Below are 19,971 nucleotides of genomic sequence, written 5' to 3' on the forward strand. Positions count from 1 at the left end.
AATTTCATTTAAATTTAAATAAATTCAAAAAGTTGTACAAAGTTGGATTTGAAATTTTTATGGAAGACTTTAAACAAAGCTCCAAATGTTTTTAAAATTTTTAATGAAAAGAACATTATACAAAAATCCGATGCTATCAATTGTATCGATTACAAAAAATTCATATTTATTGACCATTTATATTTATAAAGTTATAAATTATTGTAAATTAAATAGTCAAATAATATTAAAAAATTTATAAACAAATTGCTTACATTTAATTCAACCAATGTTGACTGAACTTAAATTTGCTTTTCTAACGACTTTTATCCTATACCAAAAGCTTAATTGACACAGTTTCTTTTCTCCATATTTCGATTAAATTATACGTTTAATGAATTGAATTAGAGTTGAGCTAGTTCCCTCAATTTGAACTCTTCAAATGTCAATTCCATAAAGAGAGAAAGCGAGAGAGTGAAAGCACAAGAGCCACAAAAAGCTCGGAAAGGATGTCGAAAGGAAGTGGCGACTGCAGATATTTTTTACCAGTTGTATGTTGGCCGAGGGTTTGCGTGGCGGGGGCGGCAACGACGATGACATTATTTTATTTATGCTGTGATAGTGAAATAACAACAACAACAACAAAAACACCAAAAACCATAACACCCAACTCCCCAAAATCAATCGCAATATTTTTGACTAGAACCGCAAAACCAATGGATAGTCATTACATTAAACGATAAAAAAAACGGGAAATTAACCAAAAGCTTTAATCATAAACTAAAAAAAACACCAAGCAAATCGTTGCAAACCGTATAAATAAATAAGTCTTTAATGCATAGTGAAAACAGCACCAATTAGCGCATAACCTATAAAATATTAGTCAATATGTTTAGCTAGTTACAATTTACATAGATACCATTTAATTAGTGGCTTCAAACAAAACACCAAAAAAAGAAACCAACAACCAACAAAAGGGGAAAAACCAATACCTAGTTCAATTGTACGGAACGCAAAACTAACGAATAGCGATTAGGAAAACTGGCCAACTGATAAGGCTGGCGAAAATATTAAGCTTATAGCGAATAGGAAATAATAATAGCAACTACCCCCCAACCGCGCCGAAAGCCCCGAAAAGCGAATTCATTCAGAAAACGTGCCACACAACCGGACGGCAGCTACGTCGACTGCGGCAGCGACGGACAACGTTAAATGTCAAAGTCATAAAGAGAAAGCGGAGAAATGCCGATGAGAGAAAGCTCAAAACAAATGTCAAAACTATAAGGAGCTTTTAGGAGAAGCAACGTTAAGTGTCAAAATCACAAAGAGAAATCAAAGGAAGTGCCGGAGAGAGAAGCTCAAAACTTGAAGGATAACCTCCGGTTAGGCAGTTAACCAGAGCTTTTATGTCATAAAGCCATAACTGTTAAAACCATTGAGCAAGAAAGGAAAAATATTAAAGAACAATCAGAATATTGTCAAATCCTTAACTAGAAAGGATAACATGGTTAAATGGATAACGGCTCGGCTATCTTTCTGTTAAATGCTACATGTTAAAGTGAAAGTGAAGAAATAGTACTTCAAGAAGATTTAATAGGTCACGCAAAAACCTTAGAGTAGCTTTACTAAAGAGAAGCCCATGTCAACTTGACATAGTTTCTGTCAAAACTCAAACTTAAGAGAAAAGCTGAGGATAAGGGAAGAAAAACGAAAAGAAAGTGAAAGTAAAAGCTCAGCGTATCTTCTTGAAACTAGACCAATGAGCAAGCCTTAAGTGAAAGCTCAGGATACAAGCTCAATCACAGCTTTTGGCCAAGACACAAGCCAATAAACCAAGACCAATGGCCAGCACAGCGGTGGGAATGGGAGGGGCAGGAGGCGCAGGAGGGGCACAAGGAGCGCCAGCTGGATCAGCGCATCCCGACGACGCCAGCAGCATGAGCGACGACGTCTTCGAGGATGCGGAGACCACCCAGGCCAGGATCGAGGAGCTGCGTCGTCGTCCCTTCGGCGACGGCTGTTACAATCCCCCCGCAGCACCCGCCTCTGTTTCCGCCTCGATAACGACAACAACGACGCAGCACCACCACCACCATGATCATAATCCACACCACCAGCACCACCATCACAGCCAGCTGAGTTTGACCGGAAGCCATCACTACCACGACGACACCATCATGGCCCCCGTTCAGCGCTCAGCCACCGGATATCCGGGCTATCGCCCCTCGCGCGAGGCCATGCAGATGTATGCGTACGGAGCCGAGGACTACGAGGACGACTACAACGATGGCTGGCGATCGTATCGCTACGACGAGGTGGACATGCACCCAGCCCCGCCCACCGCCCATCAGCAGCCCTTCGACGACACGGTCAACCACAAGACGATCCTGCTGGGCGACTCGGGAGTGGGCAAGACGTCCTTCCTGGTCAAATACAACACGGGCGAGTTCCGGCTGGGCTCCTTCTCCGCCACAGTGGGCATTGCGCTAACGGTGAGTTTTGGAGACATTACAACACCTATAAGTCGAAATAAAGTAAAAAAGTCAGTATTCTGTAACTCGAACCAACTTATGAAAGTTAGAAAAAATATATATTTAAGATATAGGAATTCTTTTTTTCATATACTCATATTCAAATTCAGTTAGCTTTAATCAATTCATCTTTAAATTCAGAAATAGAACATTCTAGAATTCATTTTAAGAATCCTTAACTTTGATTTTTACTTTTTAGCGTTTAAATGTTTTGCATTTAATATTATAATGATAAGTAACTTTTTAGATGATATAAAAAAAAGTATACCAATATTTTGAAGGACAAACGTAACTTTGTTTTCATTTTACAAAATGAATCAAGTATTTTTACAAATCAATTCAAATTTTAAAACACATTTTAAACAGTTAGTTTTGTAAGCCAATTTCAATTACACTTTCTGTGTAATACATAAAAAAGTTAATTTAAATATAGAAAATAATAAATTTGCATATGCTGACATATGGTGGTTCGAGTTACAGAACCCGAAATCCCGGAACTCGCGTAGCCTTAGCATTGCGATTGTGGGCGAATCCGTAGCGCTGCCTGCTGCATGAAACCCGCACAGTAGCCTGACCCCGCCTCCGCCTGCCACGCCTTAGTCCTGATCCGAAACCCCCCTGTGACCCCCGCCCATGTACTGACGCACATTCGAATGGGTTCGCTTATGTAGTAGGAGTTGGAGTATGTCTGTGTGCATTAGCTTGCTGTGTGTGTAATTGGGGAACAGCTGCCCAGTACATTTTGGTAATACAAGTCTTCGCCTTGACACTGAGAGAAAAAGTAGAGGAACTTAATGAACTTAATTTAACTTGACTTAATAATATGAATTAATTAATGCCTTAAGTTCAATTTAATATTGAAATGATAGTCGGAACTTCTGTATTTAATAAAAAATTTAAAAGAACAACCAATATGAATCTTCAACTATTTTTCCGTAAGAATATCCATCCAGTTTTCAAAATGATTTTTTAAGGTTAATTTAAAAATATTTCCCCTTGTAATATTAACAATCAAATGACTCAAATTAAACACATATAAATAAATATAATAACGAATTTAAAATGAATACCTTGCTAAAACAAGTGAAATACCTTTCTCACCGTGCACCTTTGTTGCCCCGCTAAATAGGCAACATATTGTTGGGTAATCGCCGGAGATTTTCTATTTTTGGCGGGCATGTTGAAATCCCCCAAATTGATTTTTTCCCGCAGGATAAATATAAATCGCTGCGTTCGACCTTTTACACGTTGTTGATGTTGACATTGATGGCTGGCTGGAAATGGAAAGGCGAGTGTGAGTGTGTGCAGCACTCACCCACTCACACACACACGCGACCTGTTGCTGTTGCCTTTCACTTTCACTCACCACACACACAGACATTGTGGCAAAGCCAGAAACACAGACACTAAGAACCAAACACACCCACACAGGCAGACAGACGACCACCGCAATGGCCGCCAGTGAAGTTCAAGTGCAACGGTTTTCAGTTGCCTTGGATGCTGCTGCTTTTCCTCTTGCTAGCCCGCTTTTCCCCATTTTCCATAATGCACAACTTGGCGCGTGCTCGACTCCGGGGCATTTCACTAGGGTGGGCCCAGAAGAGAGAAAACTGTAAATTATAAAACGTATTAAAATTTGCAATCTTTGGATAAGTCCTTAAAACTGTTTCTCAAACATTTCCTACCCCTAATGTTAAAATACTAAAGAATTCGAATTTTTACACTTTTTTATTTGAGATCAAAGGTTTTTTTATATTCCTAAATAATATAAATAGATAACATTGCAAGTCCTTGTTAAAAAAATGGTTTTTAATACACCGTAATCTTTAAAAATATGCTAAACTAAAATGTAATATTAAAAGATGTTAAAGATTTACTTATAAACTGACTCAAATATCTTGATTTAATGATATCTATTTGATCCATAAAAAAAATATTTTTGTATTCCAAAGGTAACAATTCGAACCCTTAGCTATTCCCAAGATAGTAAAGAGAACATTTCTAAATCTAGAGTACCTCCTCTATGATCCATTTCTAGATATAAATGTTTAAATATTTCAATAACTCAAATATTTTACTTTATTAAACAATAATGTGTAACTTTTGAACCAATCAGATAGGGGAATATTCTGGCAACAAATCGGTGCACCCTATGGGCAGACACCTGAGCCGTGAGACCCCGAACCCCAGCCATCCCCTGCGCCACCTTCCACGTTTCTAGGCCAGGGCTGCTGCTCTTGCTGATTCAAAGCCAAAGCCAAAGCCGAAAAAACCGAAGCCGCACGAGCTGCAACTCGAACTCAAATCGAAGCGGAGCCGAAGGACTCGGCTGCTGCGAGGGATAAGGGAGTGATGCGAGATGCGAGATGCGAGATGCGAGTTCTCCTGGGTCCGCCAGTCAGTCTAGCTGTGGGTCTGAACACTGACGCCTCGATAAGCATCGCACGCGCATCCCTCGCAGCTTTTCCGAATTTCCCAGCCAGGTGGAAAGCTGCGCCAGCTGCTTCAGCCTCAGCCAAAAAATTAAATAAAATTCGTCGCGAAACTCCGAGCCAAGTAAAAAGTGAAGTGCTTTTGAATTTGAATTTGACTTTTTGTGGCGCGCTCATTAAAAATTTGTTACATTTTGTAGACTTATGCAAACATTTTGTAAGCACTTGCATTCAAAATGCAGCCCTTTTCAGTTGCTATTTTTGGCGCTTTAAAATCCTTTGCCCATCCTGCGCGTCTGTGTGTGTGTGTGGGTTTGTGTGTGTTGCTGTTCTGCGGTGTCTGGGTAATTTGACAAGGTCCTGCGCGAGTTTAAAAATAAATGAAAACAATTAGGGCAGACTGACTCTCGTTTGGCATTTAATAATTTAAGTGTAGCGGAAAATGTTTTGGCACAACTTTCGTTGGTTTTTGTGGCGTTGAGAGGATTTTCGAATTTCGGTTGCCTTTTAATTGGATAATCTGTTTGAAACATTCCTTGAAACGGCATAGGAAATGAGATGGGAATTCAGGGAAGTGGGTTGAATTTTATTCTGTACAAATAAATATACAAATAAAATATAAAGTAATGTTTTTGGCAAGTGCACCTAATGGTATTTTAAGTCTGCCGAGGCATTTTGTGTTTCTTGAATATTTGTTTTGATCTCTATTTGTTTTAGTTTTTAAATTATAAATTTAAATTATTAATTTGTGGTACATATTAAAATTGTATGTTAAATTGTTTGTTTATTTGGGCTTATACTTACTGCTTTTATGCTTAGCTTAAAAATTATTTTAACTTTGTTGTATATTTCTGAATATCTGATTTGTTTTGAATTAAATTAGGTTCCTGGAATTTAATGAATTGACGATATCTTATTGGCAATATCCTAGTTTATGGATTAAAAATTTTAAATTTACTTGAATTTAAACTAATACCTAATGCCTAACAAATGAGTAATAGATAACAATGTAGGCACTTAACGACTTCCGGTAATCTGATTAAGTGGAAAATGCACCGTTGACTATTTTCTTAAATTTCCCTCTCAGTTCCCACGAATTCAATTGTCTGCCTCTAATTGGAACTCGATCAATGCAATTGAGTATAATCCCAATTATTCTCGAACCGGACGTGTCTGCCATGTCTTGGCCAGGTTCTATTGTTGTTTACTTGGACTCGGGTTTCTTTCAAATGCGCATTAATTATGCGAGAACCAATAATTGCGCATGAATGCAAACTGCCGAAGGTCATGGTTAGTAGTATCTCCTCCTCCATATTTTTCCCACTAAATCCTCTTATCTAACGGCCAACTTGTATTAATTTCCATTGAGCTGGAATTTGAGAAATTTTTTTAAGCAGCTTGTGGTTTTCAAGGTTTTTAAGAGAGAAAGAGATAAACGAGCCATCGATTTTCGCAATTAAAATTGGTTTAGTCTCACCCTGCGATTTTCAAAAACTTCAAAGGTGGGTTTGCAGAAGAGAAAAGGTCTACGAAAGCCCCAAAACTTTTCTTTCACTGCCACAGGTGTCCTGTTTCTTGTCGTTTCGAAATTTCCAGGAGCATCCCCATGGGTTGGAAGTCACTTGAATCGTCATTTAAGCCGATTACTGGCACAAATCTCCCAGGGGGGTCGTTTCCTCCCCTTCCGACAAGGCCCCCCTTTTCAGCCGCCCCTCTTTGTAAGCCCCCCAAGATGCACTAGCACTAAATTGTTGTCTGGCTGCCTTCAAAGTTTTATGAAATCGCTTTGCACAAAATAATTTTGCCTTTTGTCCTGTCAATTGGCTTTCTCGACAATTTGAAGTTTCCCTTCAAAATCTCCAACGACCACATGCCATTTTAGTGGGCGTATCTACAGGCTAACCAAAATAATAATAGTGCTGAGTCCAGTAGCATTCATAAACTAAAATGGCATAGGTAATATTAAAATGTGTTTAAAGTACTTGTTTCCGAGATTAACTATAATTTAAAAAGCTTATGACAGTTTAGAATAAGTAATATAATGACATCTTCTAAGATCTGTCCTTAAGTGATTAATAATAACAATAGGTCTTACGAATTACACAAAATTAAACTATTTTATTTTAAATTGGAATCTTTATTATAACTATTTACAATTTAGAAGCTTGAAATTTAAAGTGCTTCACAGTTCACTAAAAATACAAAAATTCAAAATATTTAAAAAAGTCAATCAAAAATGTAAGGCGTTTCATTATAAGATTAATTTTGTAGAGGTACACATATCAATCATGTCACGAGAAACTGAATTACTGAAACTCTAAACAAACTTTGCTTTTAAATTCACCGACAAAAGTACTATTAATCCAAGACTGACTGTATGTCCTTTTGCGTGGGCGGCGGTCCATCCATCTGGCTCGTCATTTCCTTAAAGCTGTCCATGTCCGTGCAATCAGGAAACTATTGTCTGGCGCTTCTGTCTGCCCCTTGTTGCTGCCGTTTAAGCGGCGTGATTGAGCGCTAAATTGAATGTAAGTCAGTGTGTCCTTAGTATCTGTGTGCAGCATCTTCTGGTTGCCTTGCGGTTGTGTGTGTGCGTGGGCAGGACACACTTGTACGCTTACATGAGCATTGTGTCCTGCGTGGGCGTTCGGTTGGCTGTGCAATGAACCAGCCACACCGACTGGGCCTTTCTCCACTTTCTCCTCCCAGAGCTACCCACTTTCTCCTTTCGCTTTGTATAATTACACGGGGAGTGCTGCAAAAGGGGAGGGGGGAGGTTGGAAATCCCCTTCCATTCCACCCAATTTAAGAAAGGAACTGAAAAATGCTGCTTAACTTTTAACTTTGAACAAATTTCGTATAACCAGTGAAAGGAAATTTCACTTTCCTTTTTTGTCTCCTCGCTTTTTGCTTGTTGTCACAAACAGTATGGTAGAATACACCGCTAAAAACGATCTCGATTTAAACAAATCTTTTTTAAGGTAACATTTTTAATGTTATTCTATAAATAAAGTTTTGTAAAATAGGTTTTTATTTAATATGATTTTTAAAAAATTTTGTATGGTCTTTAAAAATAACCTTTTTTAATACCAACTGAGACGTAAGAGAACACTGAAAAAATATCTTAGAACTCGGTTTTTCTTAATTTTTTATCTATATTTATTATATAATTATTAGTAGTGGAAATTTTAATTGACAGAATTTTCCCTGTGTAGGATAAAAGACGGAAAGCAGGGACATCAGCTGGGAAGAAAACAGCGACAACCCAATTAAAAACTTTTGTTATCAACCATTGCGTTTTAAGTTGATTAAAGTAAATTGCTCGATGGCCGCTGGAAAGGTTTTTTCATGGATTGACACCTCGTTTCTCATTGACCCCCAAGTCGGGGGAAAAAAGGGTAAACTTTTTGAATATCATTTGTCATATTTGCATAAAGGAAAACGAATTGTCCACAGGCCATATAGATTTTTGTTCAGAGTTACATTTAAATTCGGGCATAATTAAAGGTCTGCCTTTGAGTGCGTTGCTAGGAATTGTCTGGTAATTGGTAAAATTATACATTTGCCGGCTTTACCGAATTGTCCTTGGTTCAAAGGATATCCGATTTCAGTGACCTTTTCGTTTCAAGCGAAATTGTATCTGTTCATTGATTTTTAAAATGGAAATATTTCCTGGAATACGTCTGATTTTTTGGTTAAGTTATTTAGATTGTAGATTTGTTAGTGAGCCCCAAATTTTGAATGAATTTTAGCTTATATTCTATTTGAAAGTTAAAAAATCTTAATTTAGAGACTATTAACAAACTAAATGCCATTTTGTGACGGTGTTTTGTCGATTAAAGGCTCAAAACCTTCTTGGTAAATATATAAACAATTTGTCCCAGGTTCAAGAGTTATCCGATTTCATTGCCATTCCATCTCCGGCACTTTGGCCCCCTTTTAGCCGCCTTAAGAAAGCAGTTAACAATTCGCACGTGCCCGCTGCTTTTGACCTGCATTTAAGGACCCACGCTGAAAGCCGCCATAAAAAAACGCTTTAAGGCGGGTTCCTTCGCAAAAGGAGAAAAAAAAAGAAAATAAAGGTGAGATGACAGGTTGCAGACGGTTGTGTAGGATGGATGACTGAATTCGCACGGATCTGCGGGCCCGCAACTTCAATAGTCCCAATTCCCCAACCCTCTATAATCTTACATCTCCACCCAAAATAACGCCCAAAAACCACCCACGTCACTGAGGTTTTGTCTGGAAATTGAAAGCCGTACAGCCATATTGATATATGTATGTATTGGCATTTGGCAATTTGTTGAGCTGCAAATTAAATTAAAGTTTGGTTGAATTTTGCCTGGCTGCTGGCAACCCCAAAAACGTCAAAGTAAATAAGAGTTCACCAACTTTTTGTATATGAAATGCGATTTCTATTTTGTGGATTTCCGATGGTTGGCAATGTCATTCACTGTTTTTTATTCATTTTATCGATTTAAATTCAATTTTATGCGCGAATTTATTGAGGTTCCTAGATATTCCATTATTTTATGCGGCTTTTGAGTCACTTTTATGCAATTTATTGTATTTTTATACCCGTTACTCGTAGAGTAAAAGGGTATACTAGATTCGTCGGAAAGTATGTAACAGGCAGAAGGAAGCGTTTCCGACCCCACAAAGTATATATATTCTTGATCAGGATCACTAGCCGAGTCGATCTAGCCATGTCCGTCTGTCCGTCTGTCCGTCTGTCCGTCTGTCCGTCTGTCCGTCTGTCCGTCTGTCCGTCTGTCCGTCTGTCTGTCCGTCCGGATGAACGCTGAGATCTCGGAAACTATGGGAGCTAGGCTATTGAGATTTGGCGTGCAGATTCCTGAGCTTCTTACGCAGCGCAAGTTTGTTTCGGCACAGTGCCACGCCCACTCTAACGCCCACAAACCGCCCAAAACTGTGGCTCCTACAGTTTTGATGCTAGAATAAAAATTTTAACTGAAATGTATTGTTCTCATCAATACCTATCGATTGACCCAAAAAAAAGTTTGCCACGCCCACTTTAACGCCCACAAACCGCGAAAACCTGTGACGCCCACAATTTTCATGCTAGATAAAAAATTTTAACTGAAATGTATTGGTCTCGTCGATACCTATCGATTGATCCAAAAAAAAATTTGCCACGCCCACTCTAACGCCCATATCGCTTAAATCTGTATACCGCCGGTAGGTGGCGCATTTTAATCTCGCTTTGCTGCTTGCATATCTCCATATAGCTGAGTAACGGGTATCTGATAGTCGAGGTACTCGACTATAGCGTTCTTCCTTGTTTTATTATTCAAACCTTGAATTTACATTTTTTTGTGTGCTTGAATATTTAATATTACAATTTGCAGCGTTTTTATTAGGTTTTCATGTAATTTAAATATTTTAAAGCGCTTGTTGGCCTTTGATTGCACGGTGAAATGTATTAAAGTATTTATTTAATTTATATAAATTTATTATTTTATTATTTAACGAATGGCTTCTTAGAATAAATTACTTTTTTAGAAACTTGTTTACTATATAAAAATTTACTGGACATACATTTTTCAAAGCACACAACCTCTTTAAAATATATTTCTTTAAATGTCTTTTATTTACTAGCTTAAAAAATAAATAGAGAAATTAAAACTGGGAACGTCACTTTTTCACTTGAACTTTTTTGGGCCCCAAAAAGTAGGCTAAGAAAATTGGCAAAGATAGGTATGTACAGGCGATTTGTAATCACTTAGTGAAACAGCCGTAAGGGCTTTTCGAGGTTGCTAATGAGTGCTAGTTAATCACAGGGTTGTATCCATACTACACCCCACCCCCTCCCCCAACCCCCTCCCCTTTCTTGGCCAACTTTCTCCTGCAGGGCGGTCCAGAGCATAATTAGCCAAAAATATAGTTAGCCACAGCTTCGGTCCGCTGATTTTGCTTTCGCTTTTGGTGGCCTTGCGGTTTGCTTGCCAACTGTTGATTTAGCGACAGCCACCGCAGCGGCCCACGAAAACACGCCTCTCCCCCCACTTTCCCCACCCCCACTTTCACCCTGTTGTCAACGACAGTTGTTGTTTTGTGGCCCTGGAGCATTTGTGGGTTTCGGTTTTCATTTCATTTCGCCAAAAAGAGAAAGCGTCGAAATTACATTCAATTTGCACCTGGTCGTTCATTGTTTTATGTCCACACAAAACGTGCCAGTACTTTCCTTACTTTCTCCAGTACAGTGAGTATTTATTAAAACAGGATAATATGAAAGTTGTTTATGCTTTTTAATGAGTTTTAATGACTTTCTGTGGGCAGAACTGTGAGTGCGTGTGTATCTGAGACCCGAACAAACTTTATTTTTGGGGTACTTACTTTCTCCCGGTGGGTGGTGGGTTTTTGCGCCCATCAATAATGAAGACACCACCGACATCCGAGTCGAGATTATTGATTTATGTGCGTGTGTGTTAAATATAGAATCAGGCCAATCAGCAGGAAGTAAGGAAAAGAGGTTTCAAAGATGCGTCGTCAGCAGACAAGATATCGGAGTGACTCCATTGCCAGTCCGTCGGGCGCCAGGAAGCCCTCCATTTCGGTGGCCAATCCATCACCGCTGGCCAGCGGTTCCACTGGATCGCCCACTCGTCGCGAGTCCCTGGTGAAGCCCACCTGGCAGCACATCACCCCCGGCCAGTTGCCACCCAAAACGCTGGACAAGATCAACGGGATTGCCTCCGATGATTCGGACGACGATGGCTATCCGAAGAGGCGACCCAGCGTTATTGTCCACCAGCGCCAGCAGTCCATCTCCCAGCAGCCCCTGCTGCCCGAATACATGACCTCGGCCTCCATTTTCCGCGATCAGGCTCCACAGACATCCCAATCCCAGTCGCAGTCGCAATCGCATCATCAGCCATCTGGTAATGGTTTCATGGCCCGGTTGAATAGCGTTAGATTGGCCGCTGGAGCAGAACAGCAGCCTCTTTTGGACTCCAAGGGAGCAGGAGCAGGGGGAGGAGGTGGAGGAGCAGGAGCAGGAGGAGGAACTGCTGTTGCCAGGCCATCTGTTGCACCTGCTCCACCTGCTCCGGGACCGGGAAACGAGGGAGCCAGCGCCACGCTCTGCAAGAACGCCGGACGAGCACTCATCCGCATGATTTCATCCAACAACGCGCCGGAGGAGGAGGACGACTTTGATATTATGGGCAAGGTGAATAGAACTGGGGGATGGGGTTAAAATTAAAAACCACTCAGTGTCCTTCTTGTCAGTTAGATAATTTAGAAAATAAAGTCATTAAGAGAAGAGCTGAAAAAATATTACAAGTTTTAGTACCCTTTACCTTGAACTAGAAATGACCATTAAAAATGTTTAAAAAGCCATTCACAGTAAGTTTTGCTTAAAATATGTTCAAGTTATATTTGAATATTATTGGCGAGAGAAAGCCCAATAAAATAAAGTTTATAAAACTGGGGAAAGGGGGAACGTTAAAGAACTTGTCAGGGCCTTTTTGAAAATAAGATAGTGAAGAAAATAAAAAATGTAGTCAAACTAAGTTATCAGCTTCACTGGTTTGGCTGTGAAAATACCAAACACTTATTGGCATCGACCTTGGGTTCCATTTAGTTATAAAAAATACCTCCCTCATCACTGCACTTACTCCAAGAAAATAAGAAAAGAAGCATCCCTTTCTCGATTCAACTTGTCAACTGCCAATTTGCATTTTCAAAAGGCGTGAATAAGGGAGTGCCAAAATAAAATATATATTGTATACATACTCTTATGGGTATATTTATTTGCCAGTCGAGGAGTCTGGGAGTCGAGTGCTTCACCTTCAGCTTTCCCGAGCAACTTGTTCGTGAGGCCGCAATTTGATTTATGTATTATACCTTTTTGTTTGACAGCCTGCGACTTTTACGAGCCGGCTTTTATTGGCTGCGTCTCTGATCGGCTTTTGGCCTGATTTACAATTTGATTTACATAAGCAGTCGAAAATAAAGTCATAAAATTCAATAAAGTGCAGGGTGACAAAGGGAATTAAATGGACAGACGTAAGAAACGAATCAGAAAGTTGAGAGCAAAGTTTTTGTGATATTCCACGGCTGCTGCAGCTGCTTTTGATTAGAATAATTCTGGTGAATTATGACAGGACTCCTGGCGGCGACTTCCTGTCAGCCAGCTGCCAAGCCAAGAAGTAAAAATGAAAAATATATAAAACAGGAGCTGCATAAAAATTTCATTTATTTGTCGCGCTCGTTAAATGTTGAAGAAACAGGGGCACAAAGCATTTGCATAAATCCCCCGAGGCAGCTTAAAGCCATTTAAAGTGTGCAAATTAGCTGGCTCCAATGAAAGCCATTATTTAAGCAATCTACATTTTAATTTCGGCGATGCATAGAACAGGTATAAATATTCAGTGCAGGTAAAAGATTTTATAGCCATTTGTATTTTTTAAGAAAAAATGGGAGTTACTAGAATAAAACTTAAACCATTTCCTAATAATCACTTCCTCTTTAATTGTACTTTAATTGTAATACTTAAAAATTAATTTAAATTACAAATGATGTCCAATAAATAATTAAATAGCTTTATTTATTGCGAAATATCCCAGTTCATTTAGGAAATTTGATTATGTTCAACATTTTGAGAAATATTAACACATTTTATTTCGAAAATAAATAAAAACAAAATATATTACCATTTAACTCAATGAATTTAAAACTGGAGTCCAACAAAAATCTATTTGATTAATATGATATGACAGGAGTAAATGAGATAGCACAAAAAATAGAATATAAAGAAACATCATTTGAAATCCCTCTTTCTCTGATGCTTTATTTTCTGTGTTTGAATAGGTTTGCGGAATGCTTTTCATGTTAAATTTTCGTCTAGTTAGCAGATGGCAAACAAGGTACTCCCTGGGAAATCAGCAATTGCAGTGTTTGCATAACCGAGCCAACTTTGCGTATCCCAGCAGAGTCAATAGCAGCTAGCAGCAGGACCTTTCTGAAAGGATTTCTGGCATAAGCTGTATATAAAGGGTATAATGGGGGAGTATCCTGCCTTGCTGGAGGTTGAAAACGAGAGCTTTCAGCACTCCCGGCTGGCATGTAAAATTCATAGGCAGCTCATTAAATATTTAGCTGAAAACATTAGGAAATGGCATAAATTATTATGCAGAAAAATCGAACCATGACAATGTACATAACAATTTACCCCACTTACATATCACATGGTTTTCTCTGGTTTTTCTTGGCTTTTCTCGACGCCCCCCTCCCCCCGAATATAGGTCATAATGCTGGGCGATTCGGGAGTGGGCAAGACCTCACTTTTGATCCGATTCCGCGATGGTCGCTATGTGCCGAGCTATTTCCTCAGCACGGTCGGCATTGATTTTAGGGTAAGCGCTTTATTCCCGCCAAGTTTGTTCTGTTCTATTCTGTTTGCTCAAATCTGTGTGTTGTTCAGTTCCCTTTTTCTATATACTGTTGTCATTGTCATTATCCTTGTTGTTGTCGTTGTCGTTGTTATTATTGTTGTTGTTGTGGATACTGTTCATTGTTGTTCTTTCCTGCTAAGTGTTTTCTCCGTCTCTCATAGTTTAACTCACATCTCTGACTCTGTCTGTCTACTAAATCTACATCATTTATCTATCTATTTGAACTGTCCGTCATTGGGTGCACAGGGAGAAAAATGCTGTCATTGTTTGAAGAAACACTAACAAGCTTAGTACCTTTTTAACAATTTTAAATGCAAGCTTAAAAGTTTAAAAACATTTTATTTGCAACTTACTTTTTAAACCAAACGCAAAATATAACAACTTACAACTTCTTAGGTGATTTTCATTGCTAAGGAGTTGGGAATTGAATATCTCTATATAATGTATACATATTTCTCTCTGTGTACCACCACAAAACCTGCTATCTACTTCTCTTCGCCAATCTGTGTGTCCTATCAACAGTTGTCAAGGTTTTGAATGCGATTTTCACCTACTGCCCGCTCAACTCCACTGTTCACTCACTTTCTCTCTGACTCTTTCTTACCTTCTGTGTCTGTCTCTTTCTCCCCGCTTATCGCTGTCTCTCTCACTCCCTCTGTGACCCGTCTATGGGTTGTGGTTTTCATGATTTCGTAGTTGCCTGCGGTTGTCCTCTTTACGTTTAGTTCTTGTTCAAAACCCAACGAAAACCACCCAAGCCCCCACTTTGTTGATAAAGATAAGGATCCTTGGGGGACTATTTATTAAAAAGCATGTGAACTTGAAAAGGACTTGTTGATGTTCTTGTCCTTGTCTGTGTGTGTGTGTTGTTTACTCTCCATCGTTGTTGTTGTTGGCGTATTTAGCTTGTTGTTGTTGCTTTTATTGTGCTTATTATTGTGTGGTTGAACATTTAGGGACTTAGTTGTCCTGGCCGAAGGCACATCCCTGGCCCCAGTCCACATATCCTTCCATATATCCTCTTTTCCTCTGTGGTTCATGGCTCATAAATTTATTAAACTACCCGTGTTACGTATCCCCGTCTCTCTCTCTCTCTCTGTCTCCTGTTTTCTATTACTATCTGTCTCTGTCCCGGGAAATTTTACAAGTGCCCCATTCGTTTGGCGTTTCCTTGACTTTAAATTGTTGCCATGTTTCCCATATTAAATATGTCGACTCTGGCATTGTCTAACTTTGGTAGGTGCCACGGGTATTCACCACCTACCCCCTGAATTCACTGCTTACTTCAGGGGCCCACTGGGGAATGACCTGAAATTTAATTCGCTGAGGAGTTGTTCATGTTGATTTTTCAACTTGGCTGATTCTTGGCCAAAGTATAAAGTAAACGAATATTGTGTATGAGTGCCTGCCAATTTATGGATAATTAAATGTTTGAACTCCCTAGATGTAGGAAAAGTTTTTCATTCGAATGTTGTAAGATATGCACCCACTTATTTACTCTCCTTCATATTTATTCATCCGAAGTCGGTCAAATGATTCCCAATAACAAATGCTTGAAATTTATTCTTACCCTATTTCAGCATTATTTTAAAGTATGTTTTTATTAAAATGATGATATACATAAATAATGAAATATATAATATTTAAATTGTTACAATTGTTAACAATTTTAAAAGAAATAAGTAGTTGATGTTCGATCAGATGACTAAATCTAAGTTAAGGTGTTGATCTATTATGATCTATAAAATGTAGTTCTTATTATATTTTCATAATACTAAATAAATGTTTACTATAACCCAAAACAAGATTTAAGATTGTAAATCCATTTTTTACCATACTAATTTTAGTTCCTTCCCAAAAATTTGTGGCAGTGCCTTGGCCTAAAGTGCGCTGAGCCAGAAATTCTTGGTTTATCTTTTTAGTCATGTTACTTTCCCCGAAATGGAAATCAAATCAAGGCATATTGCCACACAAACACATTAAAACCGAATACCCGTACTTGTACCTTTCGCTGTATGTTCTGTATTTTTTGTGTTCTTCTGTGTTCTCCTGCCCCCGTACACTTTTATGGTATTGACTGACTGTCTGAGTAGTTGCTGGGGCACGACATGGGGCCATCGAAATGCCAATGGCCGGACGAACTTGCAACGTCTGCTGCTCATTATCCGGGCAAAAAGGAAGACGGAAGAGGAGGCGGCTCATCATTATGCCGGATGATTCGACCCAGGGCTTTCATCATGGAAATTGCCGTCTGCCCGTACTTATGAATATTCCCCCGACCCCCTGCTCTTTTGCTTTTAACAAGACTGCATGTGTTTTTGGGGCACGCAGCCCACGCTGCGTATAAGTGATATGCATTAAGCATACGCAACGTTATCCCACTTTAACTCTTTTCCCCCCTTCCCTCTCTCTGTGTGTGTAATTCGGTGGCACGGCTTTTGTGCATGGCTGTTTGAATTAATTGCATTTTACATAACAATTGCATTTCCACGGAACCGTTTTGTGTTCGACATTTATAAAATAATAAATTACATTTCGTTTAATTACAAAAATATCAACAGAACAAAGTGGTGGTCGTCGATGGGACACGCGTCAAACTGCAAATCTGGGACACGGCCGGTCAGGAGCGATTCCGAAGCGTTACCCACGCCTACTACCGCGACGCCCATGGTGAGCTAATCCTTTACTTTAAAAAAAATCATAAAGAGATAGATAATATATATTATATTTTGTTTTATTGCAAATGTGAATAAAAATATTGTTTGGAATTATATATATCTATAAAGTTATAAAATATCCAACAATTAACCATTAAATTAAAGATAAAACCTTATTTACCTTCAGCTTATAATTGATATCCTGTTAAATTATCAAAAAAAGAATTCTCCGAATCCTCTTTAGATGCTAAGTACTATTTTTTCCAAAGGTCTTAAAGTTTGCCTTTCGAGGAATTTTTCTAGAGCCCTATCAATGCGAAAAACAAGTTCTTCTAGGAAATACATCTAGCATTTCCATTGCAGTGAATTGCACAATACTCGTAACAGGATTTTTCCTGCAGATAAAAGGAAAAGCATTAGCGTGTTATTCTTCGAAATGAAAAAATTCTTGTAACTGCTGAATTTTCTAAAAATCTACAAAAATGGAAATCTTATCCCTCAGCTATCTCCTAATGACTTTACTTCCTAGAAATGTTTGCAGTAAATAATAGTTATAAATGACTTGCACATTTAGTATTTAAAATATTTTTATTCAAATTTAATAATAAAATTGTAATTTGTTCCTTTTTTTCGGGTGCATTTCACTGCCACCCCTTTCGACTGCCTGTCCTTTGATCCTAATTTAATTTTTGAACCGAAGCTCTGTTGCTGTTGTACGACGTAACCAATAAGACCACCTACGACAACATCCGCGCCTGGCTGGGCGAAATCCGGGAATACGCGCAGGAGGACGTGGTCATCGTTTTAATAGGTGAGAGATCCGGTTAAAAGGCTTTGATTAAGCTTCATCAACTTACGAGCTTCGGAAAAAATCGAATCCACTTTTCGTTTCGCAGGAAACAAGGCCGACTGCAGCGGCAGCGAGCGGCAGGTGAAGCGGGAGGATGGGGAGCGCTTGGGAAGGGAACACAACGTGCCCTTCATGGAGACCTCGGCCAAGACGGGACTCAACGTGGAGCTGTCCTTCACAGCGGTGGCCAGGTAGGTCCTCCCTTCCAAATGCATCCCTAATTGGTCAAAACAATGACGTTCAGTAAGGGGAAAATTCAGTTCAATTCAGTTCTTAGAACTAAATTCTTAATAAGTTGGAATAAAAAAGAACTTTATTAATTTAAATATTCTTGAATACTTAAAGGTTTTTTTCGAGATTTAAAAAGCGAAATCCTGACTCATCTATTCTTTTTTTTGGAATTTCTTAGTTACTGTACTCTTAATAAGTTTTAACAAAGCCTTATTAATTTAAATTATTCTTGAAATCCAGATCTCTGTGCCTTGAAAAACAAATTCGAGAGTAGTTTCTTCTTGATTTCAAGAACGGAGAATTGACTGGCTATTTCCCATCACTGTTTGTTTTGTGATCTTGATTTCAAGATATCTTCATCTTGAAAAACAAATTCGAGAATACTTTCGTCTTGAATTCAAGAACAGACGAATGACCTGCTACTTTACTTCATTGTTAATTTTTGCAAAATATGCAGCTCCTTACTTGACTTTCCCCAACCAATCACCCCAATCTTTTCATTTTCAGGCAGCTGAAGAGTCGCGGCTACGAGCACGGCGATGATGGAAAGTTCAATGTGCATGATTTTGTGCGTGACAATACAAAGGCGCGCTCGGTTTGCGCCCAATGCAGAAATATGTAATTGCAATTGTTATTGGCCAGGTCGCGACTAACAAAAGCCATATCCTCCCGATCCCGCGCACAAAGATAACAATAAACCGGCAGTCAGATCGAAGGGAAGTGGAAGTGAAAGTGGGGCACTCAGAAGGATATAGATATGGATTACTGAAGGATACACGTAGGGCAGAGTCAACCTTCTGCATTTATTGAACAACAAATTAAACACAAAGACACTCGACAAGATGGCACCAATTTTGTAAGAACCTAGTGAGAGGGTAGAGTACTCGGTATGTTTTGTATGTAAATGGGATTTTCGGGGCGGAACGGGACGGGATACGCATAATTTTTTTAGGGCAAGCCATTGGCAATGCGTAAGGCATAAATAGGCCAATTCAATGCATAAATATTGAACAATATATATACATATATACAAATATCCATATACAACTGCATAAATTACTTTAACGAGGGAAAAAGAGAGATAATACCGCAGAGGAAGCGCAGCAAAATCATGCAACATTGAGATTTATCCAGCACGCCGTTGGACTTCGCTGAGGATCGTCTTTATATGTACCTACCGAAAAACTACAACTGCAAACCCAATGGAAGTCTCGAGAAGTACCAAATCCAATTAATGAGAAACAATCACTCAATTTACCTACTATTAGTTCTATTGTTTTACTCCTAATTGTTAAGTGTTATGGCCTATCGTTAAGTTTTAGACACACTCGAGGCCCCTGGAAAATTATTTACACACCCCACTTATGAATACCCTACGCAACTAAGTTAATTACTATTACTTACGTCTCATCTATTGTAAGCCCTACCAAACAACCCATTCGAAACTATTTTGAGGAGCGCGCCCAGGCGAAGGTTGCGAATAATCAAAGGCAGTTGAACCTATTACTATACTGAGCTACTACAGCGAAAGAAAAAGAATCCGACGCATGCATATATCATGTAAACTAGCTACTAAACAGCGTTATATTCAAGCAGACGTCAAGTCTATACCATAAACAGCAAATACATATTTACATTGAATGTGGTTTAAAAAACGAACGAGTATTGTGTTTTATTTTTAGATCTAGGGAAGGACCTTATTTTAGAGCTCTCTAAAATATTCCTTTAGTAACGTGTATGCCCAATTTTAAAATTTGCCGCCAAAATGGTTAGGTTGATGTATTCGCTAGTAAAGGTGTCTGCACAGACCCTGTCGGGAGGATGTCTCCGCTGTCTGGCTGGTGTTAACGATAATTCTCGCTAAAAAGTTAT

At 38.9% G+C, this 19,971-nt stretch overlaps 1 protein-coding gene across 3 annotated transcripts; it reads left to right on the forward strand.

The window, feature by feature from the left end:
- Window positions 1–522: 522 nt before the first annotated feature.
- Rab26 (RAS oncogene family member Rab26) lies at window positions 523–19,758 on the forward strand. Of its 3 annotated transcripts, XM_017079279.4 has the most exons (7): window positions 4,910–5,159; window positions 11,402–12,134; window positions 14,212–14,322; window positions 16,923–17,031; window positions 17,719–17,829; window positions 17,915–18,059; window positions 18,607–19,758. In XM_017079279.4, exons 2-7 carry the CDS (start codon window positions 11,445–11,447, stop codon window positions 18,719–18,721), a joined length of 1,281 nt encoding a protein of 426 aa, XP_016934768.2. In that variant the 5' UTR covers window positions 4,910–5,159; window positions 11,402–11,444; the 3' UTR covers window positions 18,722–19,758. The 3 variants fall into 3 exon arrangements, with proteins under 3 accessions (XP_016934771.1, XP_016934768.2, XP_065720524.2); XM_065864452.2 differs by lacking the exon at window positions 14,212–14,322 and having other exon boundaries at window positions 4,911–5,159; XM_017079282.4 differs by lacking the exons at window positions 4,910–5,159; window positions 11,402–12,134; window positions 14,212–14,322 and adding an exon at window positions 523–2,471.
- Window positions 19,759–19,971: the final 213 nt, after the last annotated feature.

This window comes from Drosophila suzukii, chromosome 3 (genome assembly GCF_043229965.1).
Source record: "Drosophila suzukii chromosome 3, CBGP_Dsuzu_IsoJpt1.0, whole genome shotgun sequence".
NCBI lineage: Eukaryota > Metazoa > Arthropoda > Insecta > Diptera > Drosophilidae > Drosophila > Drosophila suzukii.

Bases quoted from the DNA above. Each gene is read 5' to 3' on its own strand.
- Rab26 (XM_017079279.4), top strand. From the start codon at position 11,445: ATGCGTCGTCAGCAGACAAGATATCGGAGTGACTCCATTGCCAGTCCG. The intron at 14,323-16,922 runs GTAAGCGCTTTA...AAATATCAACAG, and splicing joins CGGTCGGCATTGATTTTAGG to AACAAAGTGGTGGTCGTCGA. The intron at 17,032-17,718 runs GTGAGCTAATCC...TTTGAACCGAAG, and splicing joins CTACTACCGCGACGCCCATG to CTCTGTTGCTGTTGTACGAC.